This window comes from Arachis hypogaea, chromosome 11 (assembly GCF_003086295.3).
Source record: "Arachis hypogaea cultivar Tifrunner chromosome 11, arahy.Tifrunner.gnm2.J5K5, whole genome shotgun sequence".
NCBI classification, from domain to species: domain Eukaryota; kingdom Viridiplantae; phylum Streptophyta; class Magnoliopsida; order Fabales; family Fabaceae; genus Arachis; species Arachis hypogaea.
In genome coordinates this window covers 12686652-12701652 of record NC_092046.1, presented here as the reverse complement: position 1 = coordinate 12701652, position 15001 = coordinate 12686652, and the positions used below count along the sequence as shown (strand labels likewise).

The following is a 15001-nucleotide window of genomic DNA, read 5'->3' as shown; positions in this document are numbered from 1 at the left end:
AAGCGAACGGAGTCAGACATGGTTTCCCAGATAGCAAACAAAAAACAAACCCATGAACCTGTCTCACACTTTCTGTTGGTTCAGTTGCATTTCCCCCTCCCCAATGTAACATATGTAATAGCTTCAAGATTCTCATTCTTGTTTCCTTTCATTCAAATTTCAATTTCAAGTATACTGTAAACTATTCCTCTGTTATCTTTTGAAAACTTGGTCTATTTTTGTAATTATATTAATGTATTTGGATTTGGATATAAGTTAAATTCACATATGAGTTATCATTCGTTGCTTTCAACGAAGATGAAGAAGCCACACTCGCAGCAACATAACAACCACCAATCGCAAGCGAAAACGCTCTTCGAGCTGAAGCAAAAGGTAGTTACAGCTCTCAACAAACTTTCCGACCGCGACACGCACCAGATCGGCGTCGAGGAGCTCGACAGGACTGCGCGCTCGCTAACCGCCGATTCCGTCTCGCCGTTCCTCTCCTGCCTCCTCGACACCGATTCCGACCAGAAGGCCTCCGTACGGAAAGAATGCGTCCGCCTTATGGCCACCGTCGCCGCCGTCCACGGCGACCTCGTTCTGCCGTACCTTCCGAAGATGGTGTCCAGCATCGTGAGGCGGTTGAGGGACGCGGATTCGGTGGTTAGGGACACGTGCGTGGACGCGGTTGGGGTTTTGGCGTCCAAGATTGTTAATGGCTGCGGCGGAGACAGGGCGTTTGTGGCAGTGGTGAGGCCGATATTCGAGGCGTTAGGGGAGCAAAACAAGAACGTGCAGAGCGGGTCGGCGATGTGCCTGGCGAGGATTGTGGATATTACTAGTGATCCTCCAGTGGCGGTTTTGCAGAAGATGCTTGGAAGAACTCTCAAGTTGCTTAAGAATCCGCACTTCATGGCGAAACCGGCACTTGTTGAGTTGAATAAGAGCATTATCCAGGTTCAGTTTTGTAATTTTATTTTATTTTCAGCTGTAATCATTTGGTTTATGTTCCAAATTGATAGTAATAGAAAGTTTCAGTATTAGCCTATTACTCGTGCATCTGCGTTTGAATTAGATTACAATGTATATACATTAAAATCAATTGCTTAGACCAAAATGATTTATATCTGAGATGGTTTAAGTCAAGCAATTCGAATTCAATTGCAGTGGAGGTGGATTTTGAGCTGTATTTATGAAATTATGTGATCAATTGAACAAAACACCTGAGTGCAAGTTTCAAGTGATTTCATCTGGCTAATATTAGTTGCAGTGTGCCATTGTGTGACTAACTGTGTGTTGTTATTTTATTTTATTTTATTTTTTATTTCAGGGTGGGGGAGCTCCGTCGGAGAATGTGCTGTCCACTGCTATTGCTAGCATCCAAGAGGCCCTAAAGGACAGTGATTGGGCGACACGCAAAGCGGCTGCCGTGGCACTAGGAGAGATTGGTTTGAGTGGTGCTTCTTTCTTGGCATGTTTAAGGGCTTCCTGTATTCGTTCTCTTGAGTCATGTAGATTCGACAAGGTCTTTGTCAATCTGATATATTATTATTCACATAAATTAATGAAATGAACCACATGTTTGTTTCTTGTGAACTGATTAAGTACTTGTTTTAATTGGTTGTAGGTGAAACCAGTGAGGGATGCTGTTTTGCAAGCACTTAAGTATTGGAGAATTCTTCCAGGCCCTCATACTCCTGAGCCTTCTGAAACAGGATCCTCCATAAAAGGTCTTCCTTCACTTTTACTAGAAATTTTATCTCAGGTAGTAATATTTACTCCATGCCATGAAGATTCAACAAAGTTTTAGTGGTGCCTATCTGCTGTTGATGGCCTAATACAAGTATACAACCTTCTTTTATCTGAAATTGGGATCAGCTATATAAAACTTTGTAAAATTACTTAAACATAGGCAGAGTTTATCCGGAAGAATCTTTTTCTTTTTTATTTCCCCAAAAAAAAAAAAAAACTGAACTAATCTTGAGCACATCATCCTCTGGTAATGTGAAAATGTGCTTCACGCTTATGATTGTCAGCCTTTTTTATTTTTTATTATTTTTCCATGCTTTTGATTTTGATTTCTTGTTTGTGTCTTGCTGCCACTTATGGCATCCACAGAAAACACATGCAGAGGTGACTCGGCTGATCTTAGTAGTACAACCGAATCTGGACAGAGAGATCTCAAGGCCCAAAAGGTTAACACAAAATCAACTATGGGAAGAATTCCTCTGTCTGCTAGAAAGGGAGGTCAAAATTATGCTGGAAATCCTCAGCATCTCAAAGACGATTGGCATGTTGAAATTGCAGTGCCTAGAACTCATTCTATAGTGGAATTCCATAGCCTGAATGAAGATTCTGAGAGTAGTTCTGTCACCAAGCCATTAGAAACAATTAGTGTAGAAGTTACAAGCGTGCGCGACATTGGTTATGAATATGTTCCTATGGATGACAAGCAGGAGTGCTCTTCTGTCTCTAATCTTACCAATGATAACTTTGAGACCAAGTTTTTAGCTGCTTCTCATGAATGCTTTATAAAGAATGGATTTCAGAAGCCACTCGCAAGAAGTGAACAGTTTGGTGAAGAAGGAAGTTGTAATGAACAAATGTACTCCATAAAGTCTCAGAATCCTAGAAGTTCCGGTTCTACAATAACAGAGCAAAATCCCCATGCTCCACATGAATGTTGTTGTGTTCAACTTGCAAATGATATGATCTGTATTCAGAATCAGCTTTCGGATATGGAAATCAAACAGGCAAACATGATGCATCAGTTACAGGTATTCATACACCAGTGCTTATATGCACAATTTCTTGAATATAGGTTTTGTTGTTTTCTTTTAAGAGCATGACAACCCTTAATATTATTAATAAGAGTTGTTTCCTTTTCATGATTCTCTCACTCGCCTATCAACAACATAATCAATGTAGAAAATATCCATGTGTTTATCATGAGGGAGTATAGAAAAATGTTAGTTCTGTAACTTATGGTAAACTTTTAATTTCAATGCTGGACTTGGGTGTTTCTCATTGTGCATCACATCCTTTTACTTAATGTGCTTCTAAATCTTTTTCAGATGTTTACAACCGGCATAATGGATGCTCTTTCTACAATCCAATCAAGAATGGTAGGCTTAGAAAACGTAATTGATAGATTAACTCAAGAATCTGTGCAAGGAGGAAGACATTCTTATTCAGAAAACTCCAAATTTTTGAGGCCGAGTCAAAATACAGCTTCTCCTAGGTTCTCCACATGCACTCCAAGGCCATCTGTAGATATTAAAGGTAAGCTGTCTGGCTTGTCATCGAATAAAAAATCCGAAAGTTGGGAGGAGAAGAAAACATTTTCAAGGAGCCAGCCAAGGAACTTTGCTGGAGATACCACAGATTCATGGAAAAGCTACAAGCCAAAGAATGCAAGGAATTTTACAGAGAAGGATATGTTGAACAGTTCTGCGAATGATACACGCAGCATGATTTCTACTCAAGTGAGAAAGAACGATGATGTCCTTTCCTGTGCTACCAGAGCCAAACCCAGAATTGGTTGTCGTGTGAGTAATACTAACTACTGGAAATGTGTGAAACGGCTTGTGAGTGAAGGGGATCTAAACTCTGCATACATGGAATCTCTATGCTCTGGTGATGAACTTATACTTGTTGAGCTTCTGAATAAAACCGGTCCAGTTATAGAGAGTTTATCAGCGAAGACAGTCAATGTTCTTCTTAGTACTTTAGCATCATATATTCTTGAAGGAAGATTCTTTAATACGATAATCCCCTGGTTGCAGCAGGTGAGTATGCTTACTATTGTTATTCAGAGTAAAATTTTACACTTGAATTGGTAGTTTTAACAGTATGGAGTGTCATGTATTAACTTCAAACAATTTATGGTATTTTCTTATTTTAGATTGTTGAAATGAGCACCATCCATGGACCAAATTGCATAGCTCTCTCCATTGAAGTCAAGGAACAGCTTATATCTGCAGTTCAGGAAGCTGGGGACTTGACTATTATCAGTCATGCAGAAAGAAGGTGCGCCACTGAATTAGCAATGAAGTTGCATCATATATGGAGTAAGATTAATGAAACTTCATAATCTTTGTATATTTGAGGGGGAAAATGTTGATGCCATTTTCTTTATCTAGTGTTAGGTTTAGTCAATGGTTCGTTGCTAGTCATTCTGAAATAAAATAACTTCGGAAGTTTGTTCATGATGTTTGATAGCAATGTATATTGCAAGGATTGTGTTTTCTTTGTTTCAGCAATATGCATCTTTGGCTACCTATGTCAAGATATTGATTGTGAATTATGTTTCATCTCACTTTTTAAATCAACATAACTGTCTTACACTTTCTCATTTTCCATTTATTTATATAAAGTGTTAAAAAAAAGCAATAAATGTATGTAATGTAGGATAAGTAAAGCATGAGTAAGAACTAATATTACATTGGACATTGGAAATAATCAAATACAAGGTTTACATTATAACTGATACATGTTTACCATTTGTAAATTGACTATGGAATCAATAAGAGAAAATTGAAAATATTCTTATGAATTATGCTTACATTATGATGCATGCAACACTCTGCTTCGATACTCTCCATGAGCCCATATAGGTATGTTACGATGTGATGCATAGTTTATGACGGTTTCTCTGAAAAACACTCCTGTTGCGTCCTGGAAAATTGGATTAGAAATTAGTAAAAGTTATATATATGTTGATTATAGAACCCCTTTTGCTAAATGCTAAGATATGATTAATATGGAAGAATTACCGGCTGTGGAAAATCTCCATCTTCCATTTGGGAATTGATTATTAACTTTATTCCTTTGTGTATGGGTGTAGCATCTATCTCGGCCTTTTTAGTTTTTACAGCAAAATTCCAATGATTAGCACAGTTTACATTCTTTGCATCTAAACTTAATTCGGAAAAAATAAATACAGAAAAATAAAAAGATATTCATTCTCTCATATCACAGTTACCTCATCATTTGTAAATATCATATATCTCACTGTATACCATATATTGTATATTCTTCAATTCATTCTTCTTTCTGAGAAACAATTAATTATCTGAAAATTGTAAGATGTTGTTAGGTAATAGTAGTCATTTCTAATTTGACAAGGATCTTTTAGAAATTTCCAATAATTTGTAGTAATTTATTAACTTATTTGTCGTATGTATGTTTGAAGGACTAATATGTTAATACTAATAGTAGTAATGTTTCTTTTAATTATGTCACTATAAAAAATTATGAAATTCAAGAATTCTAACCTGTCCTGCTCCAATAAGTGACAATAAAGCCCATGAAGGTTGAGTTAAGTTTGCCCGATTACCTTCTAGATTTGTATATACCTGAATGAAGGAAATCGAGCATGTAAGGCTACATCAAAACAAAATGATATTCTTGAATTTCCTAGTATTGTGCAAAATTAAGAGCAAAATCAAATTTATTAAGGCATAACCTTGTTTTGACTTGACAAGTAATTTTCACCCCAACCACCATTAGGAAGTTGTTTTGACAACAAAAATTCACAAGCTTTGCCCAATGAAGGATTATTATGGTAATTCCTTCCACAGCAAACCATGTGCCATAGGTATAACAAATACCCCAACAATCATACCTGTGTAAATGTACTCATCAATAATAATAGTAAAGTACTATGAACCTTTGTATTATATTGGATTTAGGTTCAGTTTGGATAAATACTTTAATTAAATTTCTTTTGAAAAAATAGTTTAAATAATAAATATTTATATTAAAAATAGTTTATAAATAAATTATTTTATATTTGATTTTTTAGTTCTAAAAATATTTATTTAAAAAAAATTATTATGAGAGAAGTTTTTTTTTTAAACTTCTCTATAAGTACTTAAATAGCTTTTTAGAAAGCTACAATTTAATTTTAAAAATTACACTAAACATTAATACTATTTATTTTTGTATGGATATCTGAAGGGAGAGCTCGGTCCCTGGGAGTCGACGCCGAGTTGTTATTTTTGTTGCCGACCTATGAGCTTCGTGGAAGTCCGAGCTTTTTTCTGAGGAGATATCCAATTGCGAAGAGCGTGAGCAAGGAACAAGGGGGGAATGTACCTGCAAAGGCACTCCGAAACTTAAGTCAGTATTGAGAATTCAATGTGTCCAATTAAGGAGAAGATGTTATACCTTTATAGGCGGAGTAAAACAAGTCGGTTATGCTTTTGTTTCATCGTCTGAATTGAAGAATAATAATAAGACTTAATGGGTGATGATTTCTGTTCAGACGTTTTGATCTTAGTACGCAAGCCGTTGTATTCGGTTGGTAACGCGTAACACCGAACTATGCATTTATTTGGCCGAGTTATGAGTCATGATGCCGAGTTATGACTTGATATTTGTAACGGTCGGATCATAACCCCCAAGCTTAGCCTGTGAAAGTGTTTTAATGAAGCAGGTTGAGCTTTTAATGAAGCATAAGTTGGCTATTGAGTGAATGCATAACTTCAGCCGATGGAGTAGGTTTGGAGCCCTAGTTTAATATGCTTAATTAAAAAATGTGAAAAGATAAAAGAATGTGAAAAGTGGCTGTTTTTAATGAGGAGAGAGAGAAGTAATGATAGCATTTAAGTGGTTTTGTCATTTTCAATGCTTCCCTGGGGCGGTTTGATGTGATTAGTAGTGGGTATAGAGGAAAGTAACTGGCATTAGTTAAATTTGTTTTTGGTAAATGTAATGGAATGAGAAGAGTCTGATTCTCTAGTTAATGTAAAATTGATTTTTGAGGTTGCTAGAGAAGAAATGAGCAAACGAGGTACGTTCTGATTTCTCTTCTTCTGCGTTTTGCTATTCTGTGTTTTGTCTTTCTTCTTGTGTGACCTAGTAATGGGGTTTGAAAAAGAGAAGAAAGAGATGATTGATTGGTCTTATGACTGGGTTAATGAGGATGTGAGGAAGTATTCATCGTTGTTTCTGGATGAGGGAGCGGTGAAAGAAATAGATACAAGTAAGATTGTTAGGGCTGGGTCTGGTGTTCATTTGGAGTTACTCCCTTGTTCTTCTAGTGAGAGGGTGTTTCATAGGGGAGGAAGGGTTTGAGTTCTTTTACATGTATAGTAATGTGTTGGAGGAATTGAGGGTGAAACTTCCATTTAGTGGTTTTGAGTGTCAGTTATTGAAGCAGTTGAACTGCGCACCTTCCCAACTGCATCCCAATAGGTGGGCGTTTCTTCGTGCTTTTGAGGTTCTCATGGAGTTTTTGGAAGAGAAACCGACGGTGGAGTTGTTCTTTTCGTTATTTCAGGCCAAAGGAGTTTGGAAGGGGGTTGGGTAAACTTGAATAGTTCTCCCCGATTTGCTGTTTTCAAGCTATATAAATCCTCCTTTAAGAATTTCAAGGAAATGTATGTAAAAGTTAGGAATGTTGAGGGAGAGTTCCCTTTTTATATGGACGATCATTTTGGGGAGAAATTTCTGATTTGGTGGTGTTCGGAGCCTCAGAGTATTCTGGGTCAGGAGATTATCAATGCGAAGAATGAGTGCATCATAGAGTACCTGATTGATGCTGTTGATTGGAAAGAGTTAATCTCAGTATTTGACTTGCTTCAGTGGGAGGATAATAGGGAAGCCGTAATATAGTATTTAGGTGAGGACTTGAATTTTTGCTTTTATTATCCGGGTCGAGATATGTTATGACTGCTTGTTTTGGCTTCTTTTGTAGGTGGAAAATATCCAGGGGTGTTTGCTGTGACTTTGAGATCGAGGGTAAAAAGCAAAAATTTGGACAAAGAGGGTTCGTCATCTAAGGTTGACAAGGTGGCAGGGGTTGGCGAGGTTAACCAGCCCAAGCTGAGCAGGAGAAAGATTGTTTTGAAGAAGAGGAAGCATGATTTGGTGGATTTGTCTGATGAGTCCGAGGATGTTCGAGACGAGGTTCCAGCAGAGGAGCTGAAATTGTTTTATGAGAATCAGAAGAAGTTACATGACGTGGCCGAGCTGAGTGACGGGTCATCTTTGTGGGGGAAGGATTTTCCATATATGGCCGTCACAGATGAGGTATGTCAAGGGTTGGCAGATGTGATTTTGGTTGGTGAGGTTGGTGATGTTGTCATCGACCAGTATATGCAGGTATGTATGTGATTTACTATTTTATTTATTGCTTTGGTATGTGTGTGATCAAATGCTCTGTTATTGTTGAAGGTTGTTGGACTTCGGCTTGCGAGTTTGGGGCGCAGCCAAGAGAAGAAACATCGCCAAGTGGCCGAGTAGAAGCCAGATGTGAAGTTGGAGGAACAGTTGAGCTTGAAGAGTGCGAGGGTTACAGAACTGGAGAATAAATTAGCTGATCTTGAGAAAGAGCTAAAATTGATGAAGGAAAATTATGCAAAAGAGGTAGAGGATGTTAAAAAGAAAGAGGCTGATCTGTCAAGTATGAGTACTCGGATGGTGGAGTTGACTGTGGAGTTAAAATGTTTAGAAAAGAGTAAGGAGACAGCGATCTTAGACTCTTTTATTGAGGGGTTTGAGCGAGCTTCTCTGCAAGCCAGGTTCTTAGCTCCTAATGTTGATTTTGATCAGATGGATCCGGGTAAGATTGTTCTGGATGGGGCCATGGTTGAGGATGATGGTGCTGAAGAAGAGGGGGGATGAAAATGTTCAATAGGCTGTGGTTGTTGTATTTTTGGATAATTTATTTTGGTAAACTATTTGGCTTCTGAGGTGAGCCTATTTTTGTAATGTTGTGTTGGTACTGTTTCTGAGAGAAAGTAACTTATAATGCTTCTGACTTCATGCTTTTTGCATGTTATGATTAGTATATGAATATGTTATCAGTGTTATTTGTTTTTGTGATTGTGGCTTTTAGCCAGATTGCTTGATATGGATAAAACATATCATAGTGTTGTGTAGATTTGTTTCAGGTGATGGAGTTTTGATAAAGATTTGTTAACGTTGAGGAAAGGCCGAGTTGGCCGAGTTAAGGGAGATGCCAAGTAATAGGATTAGGGTTTATTTGATTTGATAATATTTGGTGTAACCATTTTCTGTTTAATGATCGGCAGTATTGTTGATAAATTTTGAATGGTCCATTTTCGAGTTGTTCTCGGCAATTTGTTTGAGTGATTAATTCCGAGTAATCTGATTTGGGGTAAGATTGGCCATTTGTTTACCTGAGAAGTTCCGAATGGTCGGTTTCGGAATAAGATCGGCAATTTTGATTGATATATTCTGAATGATCGGCTTCCGATTAAGATCGGATATTTGTTTGATTGATAGATTCTGAGCAAGGTCGGTTATTTGTTTGATTGATAAATTCTGAATGATCGGATTCCGAGATAGATCGGTTATTTGTTTGACTGATAGCTTTGGAATGATCGGTTTCCGATTAAGATTGATTAGTTGATTGAATGATTTGTTTCCGAATGGTCGGATTTCGATTAAGATCGGTTAGCTGATTGAATGATTGTTTCCGAATGGTCGGATTCGGAGTATAGATCGGTGGTATAAATTTTTGACAAATAATTGAGAAGTATGAAATGCAAAAAGTATTGATTGGATAAGGAGTTTATTTATGGTAAAACCTTTGATTCCAAAGGCCTAAGTAGGCTAGCCTCGTTAAAACCTCTCCAAGCAAAACCCATTGTGGGAAAAATCTTGGTAGTAGGAAAAAGAGTACTAGCCTGTCCCTGGTTTTAACTGTAATATAACTTTAAAGAGGACACATTCCAAGTATTTGGGAGAGTGTTACCATCTAAGGTTTGAAGTTTGTAGGCACCGTGCCCGAGTACCTCAATAACTCGGAAAGGACCTTCCCAGTTTGCTGCTAGTTTACCATGTGTTGAGGGTCTTCTAGCTTGTTCTATTTTTCTGAGCACAAGGTCGTTTACTTGGAAAGACCTTGAGTGAAGTCTTTTGTTATATCTTCGAGCTATGAGTTGTTGCATAGCCAATTGTTTGATTGCTATGGACGATCTGACTTCTTCCAGGAGGTCGAGTTCGGATTGCCGAGCTGTTTCTTTTGTAGTATGGTCGGCCATTTCAGTGCGCAGTGAGTACTGGGAGATCTCCACAGGTATCATTGCGTCTGAACCATAGACTAGCCAGAAGGGTGTTTCCTTTGTGGTTGAGTGGATTATGGTGTTGTATCCCCATATGATCTCTAGGATAAGCTCGGCCCAGAGGCCTTTTGCATCATCCAGTTTCTTTCTTAGAGCATGTAGTATGACTTTATTTGCAGTTTCAGTTAACCTATTTTTTGTGAGTGTTCTACTGATGAAAAGTGTTGTTTGATTTTCAAGTCCTGCAAGAAGGATGTGATTTTTTTATCGGCAAACTAGCAACCATTATCTGTGATAATGTGCCGAGGAATGCTGAATCGACAAATAATATATTTCCAGACAAAAGAAAGCATTTGTTGTGATGTAATCTTGGCTAGAGGCTGTGCCTCTATCCATTTGGAAAAATAGTCAATTCCGACAACCAGGACTTTTACCTGCCCTGCTGCTGTTGGAAAAGAGCCGAGGATATCTATGCCCCATTGGTTGAACGGCCAACTTACCTCGGAATAGTGTAGGAGTTTGGCCGGGAGATGTGTGATCGGACTGTGTTTCTGGCAGTTGTTACAACTTTTGACTTTTGTTTGGCAATCTTGTCTTAGTGTCGGCCAGTATAATCCAGCTCTGAGGATTTTTGAAGACAGGCTTCAGGCTCCGAGGTGTGTACCACAGATCCCTTCATGTGCCTCGGCAAGTGCAAGTTCGGCTTCTGTTCTGCAAAGACATTTTAGTAACGGACGAGAGAGTCCTCGTCTATATAGGCAATTGTTAGAAATTGTAAAAAAAGAAGGCTTGTCAGCGAAAGTGTCGGACATTTTCGACGTCGCCTGGCAAGATTCCTGTCCGAAGATAGTCTATGTATGGAGATCTCCAATTTGCTTCCTGTGTTACACTTAAGATTTTTGTGAGTTCAATGCTTGGTTGGAGCAATGTTGATTGATAAAGGGATGACCCGTTTGGTTGAGTACTGGCGAGTTTAGACAGAATGTCAGCTCGGCCATTAGTCTCCCTCGATATGTGCTGTATTTCGTATTTAGAAAATTTTGAAAGTAAATATTGTACGATGTCAAGGTATTTAGAAATCAAAGGGTCCTTTACTTGGTATAAGTTGTTTACCTGCTGGACGATGAGTAAGGAGTCGCAGTATACCTTAAGTTCGGTGATGTTTAGGTCAACAGCGAGTCTAAGACCGGCAATTAGGGCTTCATACTCACTTTGATTGTTGCTTGCTTTGAATGAAAAATAGAGGGAATGTTCAATGACGTTGCCGTGGCTATCATCAAGTATGATACCTGCTCTACATCCTTTTGGGATGGAGGACCCATCGACGTATAAAGACCATTCGATGTAGTCTTCAGTTTTGTCTGGTACTGAGAACTCGGCGATGAAGTTGGCCAAGAATTGGGACTTGATGGATGATTAGCCTTCGTACTTGATATCAAATTCTGAAAGTTCAACCGACCATTTTACTAGTCGGCCAGCAAGCTCTGGTTTCTGAAGGACTTATCGTAAATGATGATCTGTCCGAACATGGATTTCATGGTTCTGAAAATATGGTCGGAGTCTTCTGGCCGAGAAAACAAGGGCTAGGGCCAACTTCTCAATGCTCGGATATTGAAGCTCTACATTCTGTAATGTTTTGCTAGTAAAATAGATCGGGAGCTGCTTCTTTTCCCTTTCTGCGACAAGAGCGGAGCTTACAGCCCAGTTAGTGACAGATAAATATAAGAATAGTGGTTCCCTTTGAAAGGGGGGTTTGTAAAATTGGGGGTTTTGAAAAATTTTCTTTAATAATTGTGAATGCTTGTTCGCAGTCATCAGTCCATTGGAAAGCTTTTTTCTTTTTTAAAGTTTGGAAAAAAATGTAAAGATTTAGAAGCCAGGCAAGGTAAGAATCTAGAGAGTGCAGCAAGTCTCCCTGTTAGCCGTTGAACTTCTTTGATGGTTTGTGGGCTTGTCATGTCTAAAACAGCTCGGCATATTTCTGGATTTTCCTCGATACCTCGGCTAGTGAGCATGAAGCCGAAGAATTTGCCGCTCTGAACGCCAAATGCACACTTCTTGGGATTTAACCGCATGTTGTATTTTCTTAGTTGACCGAAGATTTCTGCGAGGTCGTCAAGGTTATTGTTGCCGATCTTTGTATTGGCGACCATATCGTCAACGTAGACCTCAATGTTCCTGCCGATCTGCTTGGCGAAGACTTTGTCCATTAGACGTTGATATGTTGCACATGCATTCTTAAGCCCAAATGGCATGACTTTATAACAATAGTTTCCATATTCAGTAATAAAGGCTGCCTTATTTTGATCGGATGGATGCATTTGGATCTGGTTATAGCCAGAATATGCATCCATAAAGCTAAGTTTTTCATAATCAGAGGCATTATCAACTAGGCAATCAATAGAGGGCAAAGGATAGGAATCTTTGGGGCATGCTTTGTTGAGATCGGTGAAATCAACACACATGCGCCATTTACCGTTATGTTTTTTCACCATGAAGACATTCGCCAGCCATGTTGTGAATCTGATTTCTTGGATGAAACCGGCGTTGATGAGCTTCTTGGTTTCTTCCAGGGAAGCTTGTTTGCGATCATGGCCGAGATTTCTCTTTTTCTGTGCTACAGGTCGGACGGATGGATCTAATGCCAGCTTGTGGGATATGATGGATGGATCGATGCTTGGCATATCAGCTGGGGTCCTAGCAAACATGTCGGCATTTTGTTGTAAAAATGCTCGGAATGAGGATTTCTCTTCTGAGGGTAATGTGAGCCGACGTAAGTGAATTTGTTCGAGCTTTCTGTGAAGTAGATTTTTTGGTCGTGGATCAAGGTCGGCCAGAGCTGGGAGCTCGTCCCTGCTGCCGATGTTGTGAACATGGGCTTTTATGTTTGGGTTAGGTCTTTTGAGACTGTTGTTGTAGCATTCCCTGGCCTCTCGGGCATCACTATGAATTGTTGCAATTGTGTTATCCTGTAAAGGGAACTTAACACATAGATGAATTGTAGAGACTATGGCACCGAACCTATTTAGGAAAGGTCGGCCAAGTATCAAATTGTAAGGACTAAAACAGTTAACCACTAAGTATTGAATGTCTGAAGTTTTTGACGGGGGAAACTCACCGAGTGTGGTTTGTAACCACACAAAGCCCATAACCGGGACTCTCTCACCTAAGAAACCTACCAGGTCTCCAGTGGAAGGTTGGAGGATGTTGCTGCTTAGTTTCATTTTTTGGAATGTGGAATAAAAGGGAACGTCGGCACTGCTCACTGGGTCCAGTAACACCGTTTTGACTAGGAGATCTCCGAGCTGCAGGGAGATTACGACTGGGTCATCTAGATTTGCCACATTGGTGTTGTGGTCGGCTGTCTGGAATGTTATCTGAGGAAACTGTGGAAGTGTCTGTTGTTGAGTTTGATCGGATTCTATGGAAAGCATAGCTCGGTAAGATCGTTTTCTTTTCCTCCACCTGCAAAACCTCCAGAAATACAGTTAATAATACGTCTTGGTCGGTCAGGATGGCTGGTGTTCGGCCGGTCTTTATCTCGACCATGCTGTGTCGCCGAGTTTTGTTCACCAGGGTTTGTTCGTCATTGTATGTGGCAGCCGATGTACTTGTCCAGGTGACCTTGCCGAGCTAATCGCTCCAGAAGGTCTTTGGCGATGACACACTCGTTGGTAGTGTGTCCGTGCTTTTGGTGGAAAGGGCAGTATTTTGATCTGTCTGTGCCTTTTGAATCTGGGTAACTGCCGGCTTTTCTTGGCGGTTTGATCAATTTCGAATTCAAGATCTCCTTAATGATGTCGTTGCGCTTGGTGTTGAATTGAGTGTAGGACTCATATCACGAAGTCGGTTTGAAGTTCTTCTTATTGTCTTGTGTTTTGTCGTTGTCTCGGTAGTGTGATTTTTCTGTTTTCCGAGCTTGTCGGAGTTCCTTGATGTCTATTTGACCTTTAGCCTTTTCACGGAACTCGGCCATAGTCTTAGGCTTGGCTACAGCAATGGTTTCCTGGAATTTCCCTAGTCGGAGTCCGCCTTTTATTGCGTGCAGTTCCACCTCGGGGTGGAGGTCGGGTATTCTCATGGCTATCTTTGTGAAGCGCGTCATGTAGTCCTTGAGGCTTTCATGCTGGCCTTGCTTGATTGTATTCAGGTAATCGGAGTCGTGTAGGTAGATGGCCGATCCAGCAAAGTGTCCCTCAAAGGGCTTTGATAGGTCTCGAAAGCGAGAAATAGAACCTGCAGGCAAAGAACAAAACCAATCAAGTGCAGGACCGTCTAAGTAAGATGCACCGTTTACTATCATTATGGAGGTGAACTTTTTGATATATTTCTTCGGATCACCTAACCTATCATATGGAGTTAGGGTGGTCGGCAGAGTGAACCTCATGGGTAATACGAAATTCATCACCTCGGCCATGAATGGCCCAGGGGAGTCTTCTTTATTGTCGTCCTCATCGTCTAGCCGAGCTTCTTGATTAAGCTCGGGTTTCTCCTCTTCGTGCCGAGCAGTGTCAGAGACGTGTATCGGCCCTGACTGATGCTCGGCTTCTTCTATCCGTTCTTGCCGATCGTTGTTGTTTTCGATTCGGGTGTTATTCAAGTTGGCAATTTGATTTGTCATTCTTTGGTTCTCTTCGGCCATGCGCTGGTCGGCTTGCCGTAACTCGGTCACCATCTGAAGGAATTCGGATGGCATGGGTGGAAGCTGTTCAGCCATGACTTCGGGCGAGAACCTCGAGGCCGATGATATATGGAAGGGATTATATTCTCGGCCCCACGGTGGGCGCCAATTGTTCTTGTATGGATACCTGAAGGGAGAGCTCGGTCCCTGGGAGTCGACGCCGAGTTGTTATCTTTGGTGCCGACCTATGAGCTTCGTGGAAGTCCGAGCTTTTCTCCGAGGAGATGTCCAATTGCACAGAACGTGAGTAAGGAACAAGGGAGGAATGTACCTGCAAAGGCACTCCAAAGTTTAAGTCAGT

The 15001-nt window shown here is 40.0% G+C and overlaps 1 protein-coding gene and 1 long non-coding RNA gene across 2 annotated transcripts; one reads left to right on the top strand and one right to left on the bottom strand.

Annotated features, from left to right (window-relative positions):
• The first annotated feature begins 21 nt into the window (after positions 1 to 21).
• On the top strand, positions 22 to 4288 carry LOC112720301 (TORTIFOLIA1-like protein 2). The gene is made up of 6 exons (XM_025771195.3): positions 22 to 939; positions 1313 to 1507; positions 1610 to 1712; positions 2101 to 2759; positions 3057 to 3770; positions 3887 to 4288. The coding sequence occupies exons 1-6, from the start codon at positions 268 to 270 to the stop codon at positions 4073 to 4075; spliced, it is 2532 nt and encodes an 843-aa protein (XP_025626980.1). The 5' UTR covers positions 22 to 267; the 3' UTR covers positions 4076 to 4288.
• Positions 4289 to 4405: 117 nt separating this feature from the next.
• Positions 4406 to 4981, bottom strand: LOC112720994 (uncharacterized). Its single transcript, XR_011868097.1, has 2 exons — positions 4758 to 4981; positions 4406 to 4659 (listed from the first exon to the last, which is right to left on the bottom strand). It is a non-coding gene; the product is annotated as an uncharacterized lncRNA (long non-coding RNA).
• Positions 4982 to 15001: the final 10020 nt, after the last annotated feature.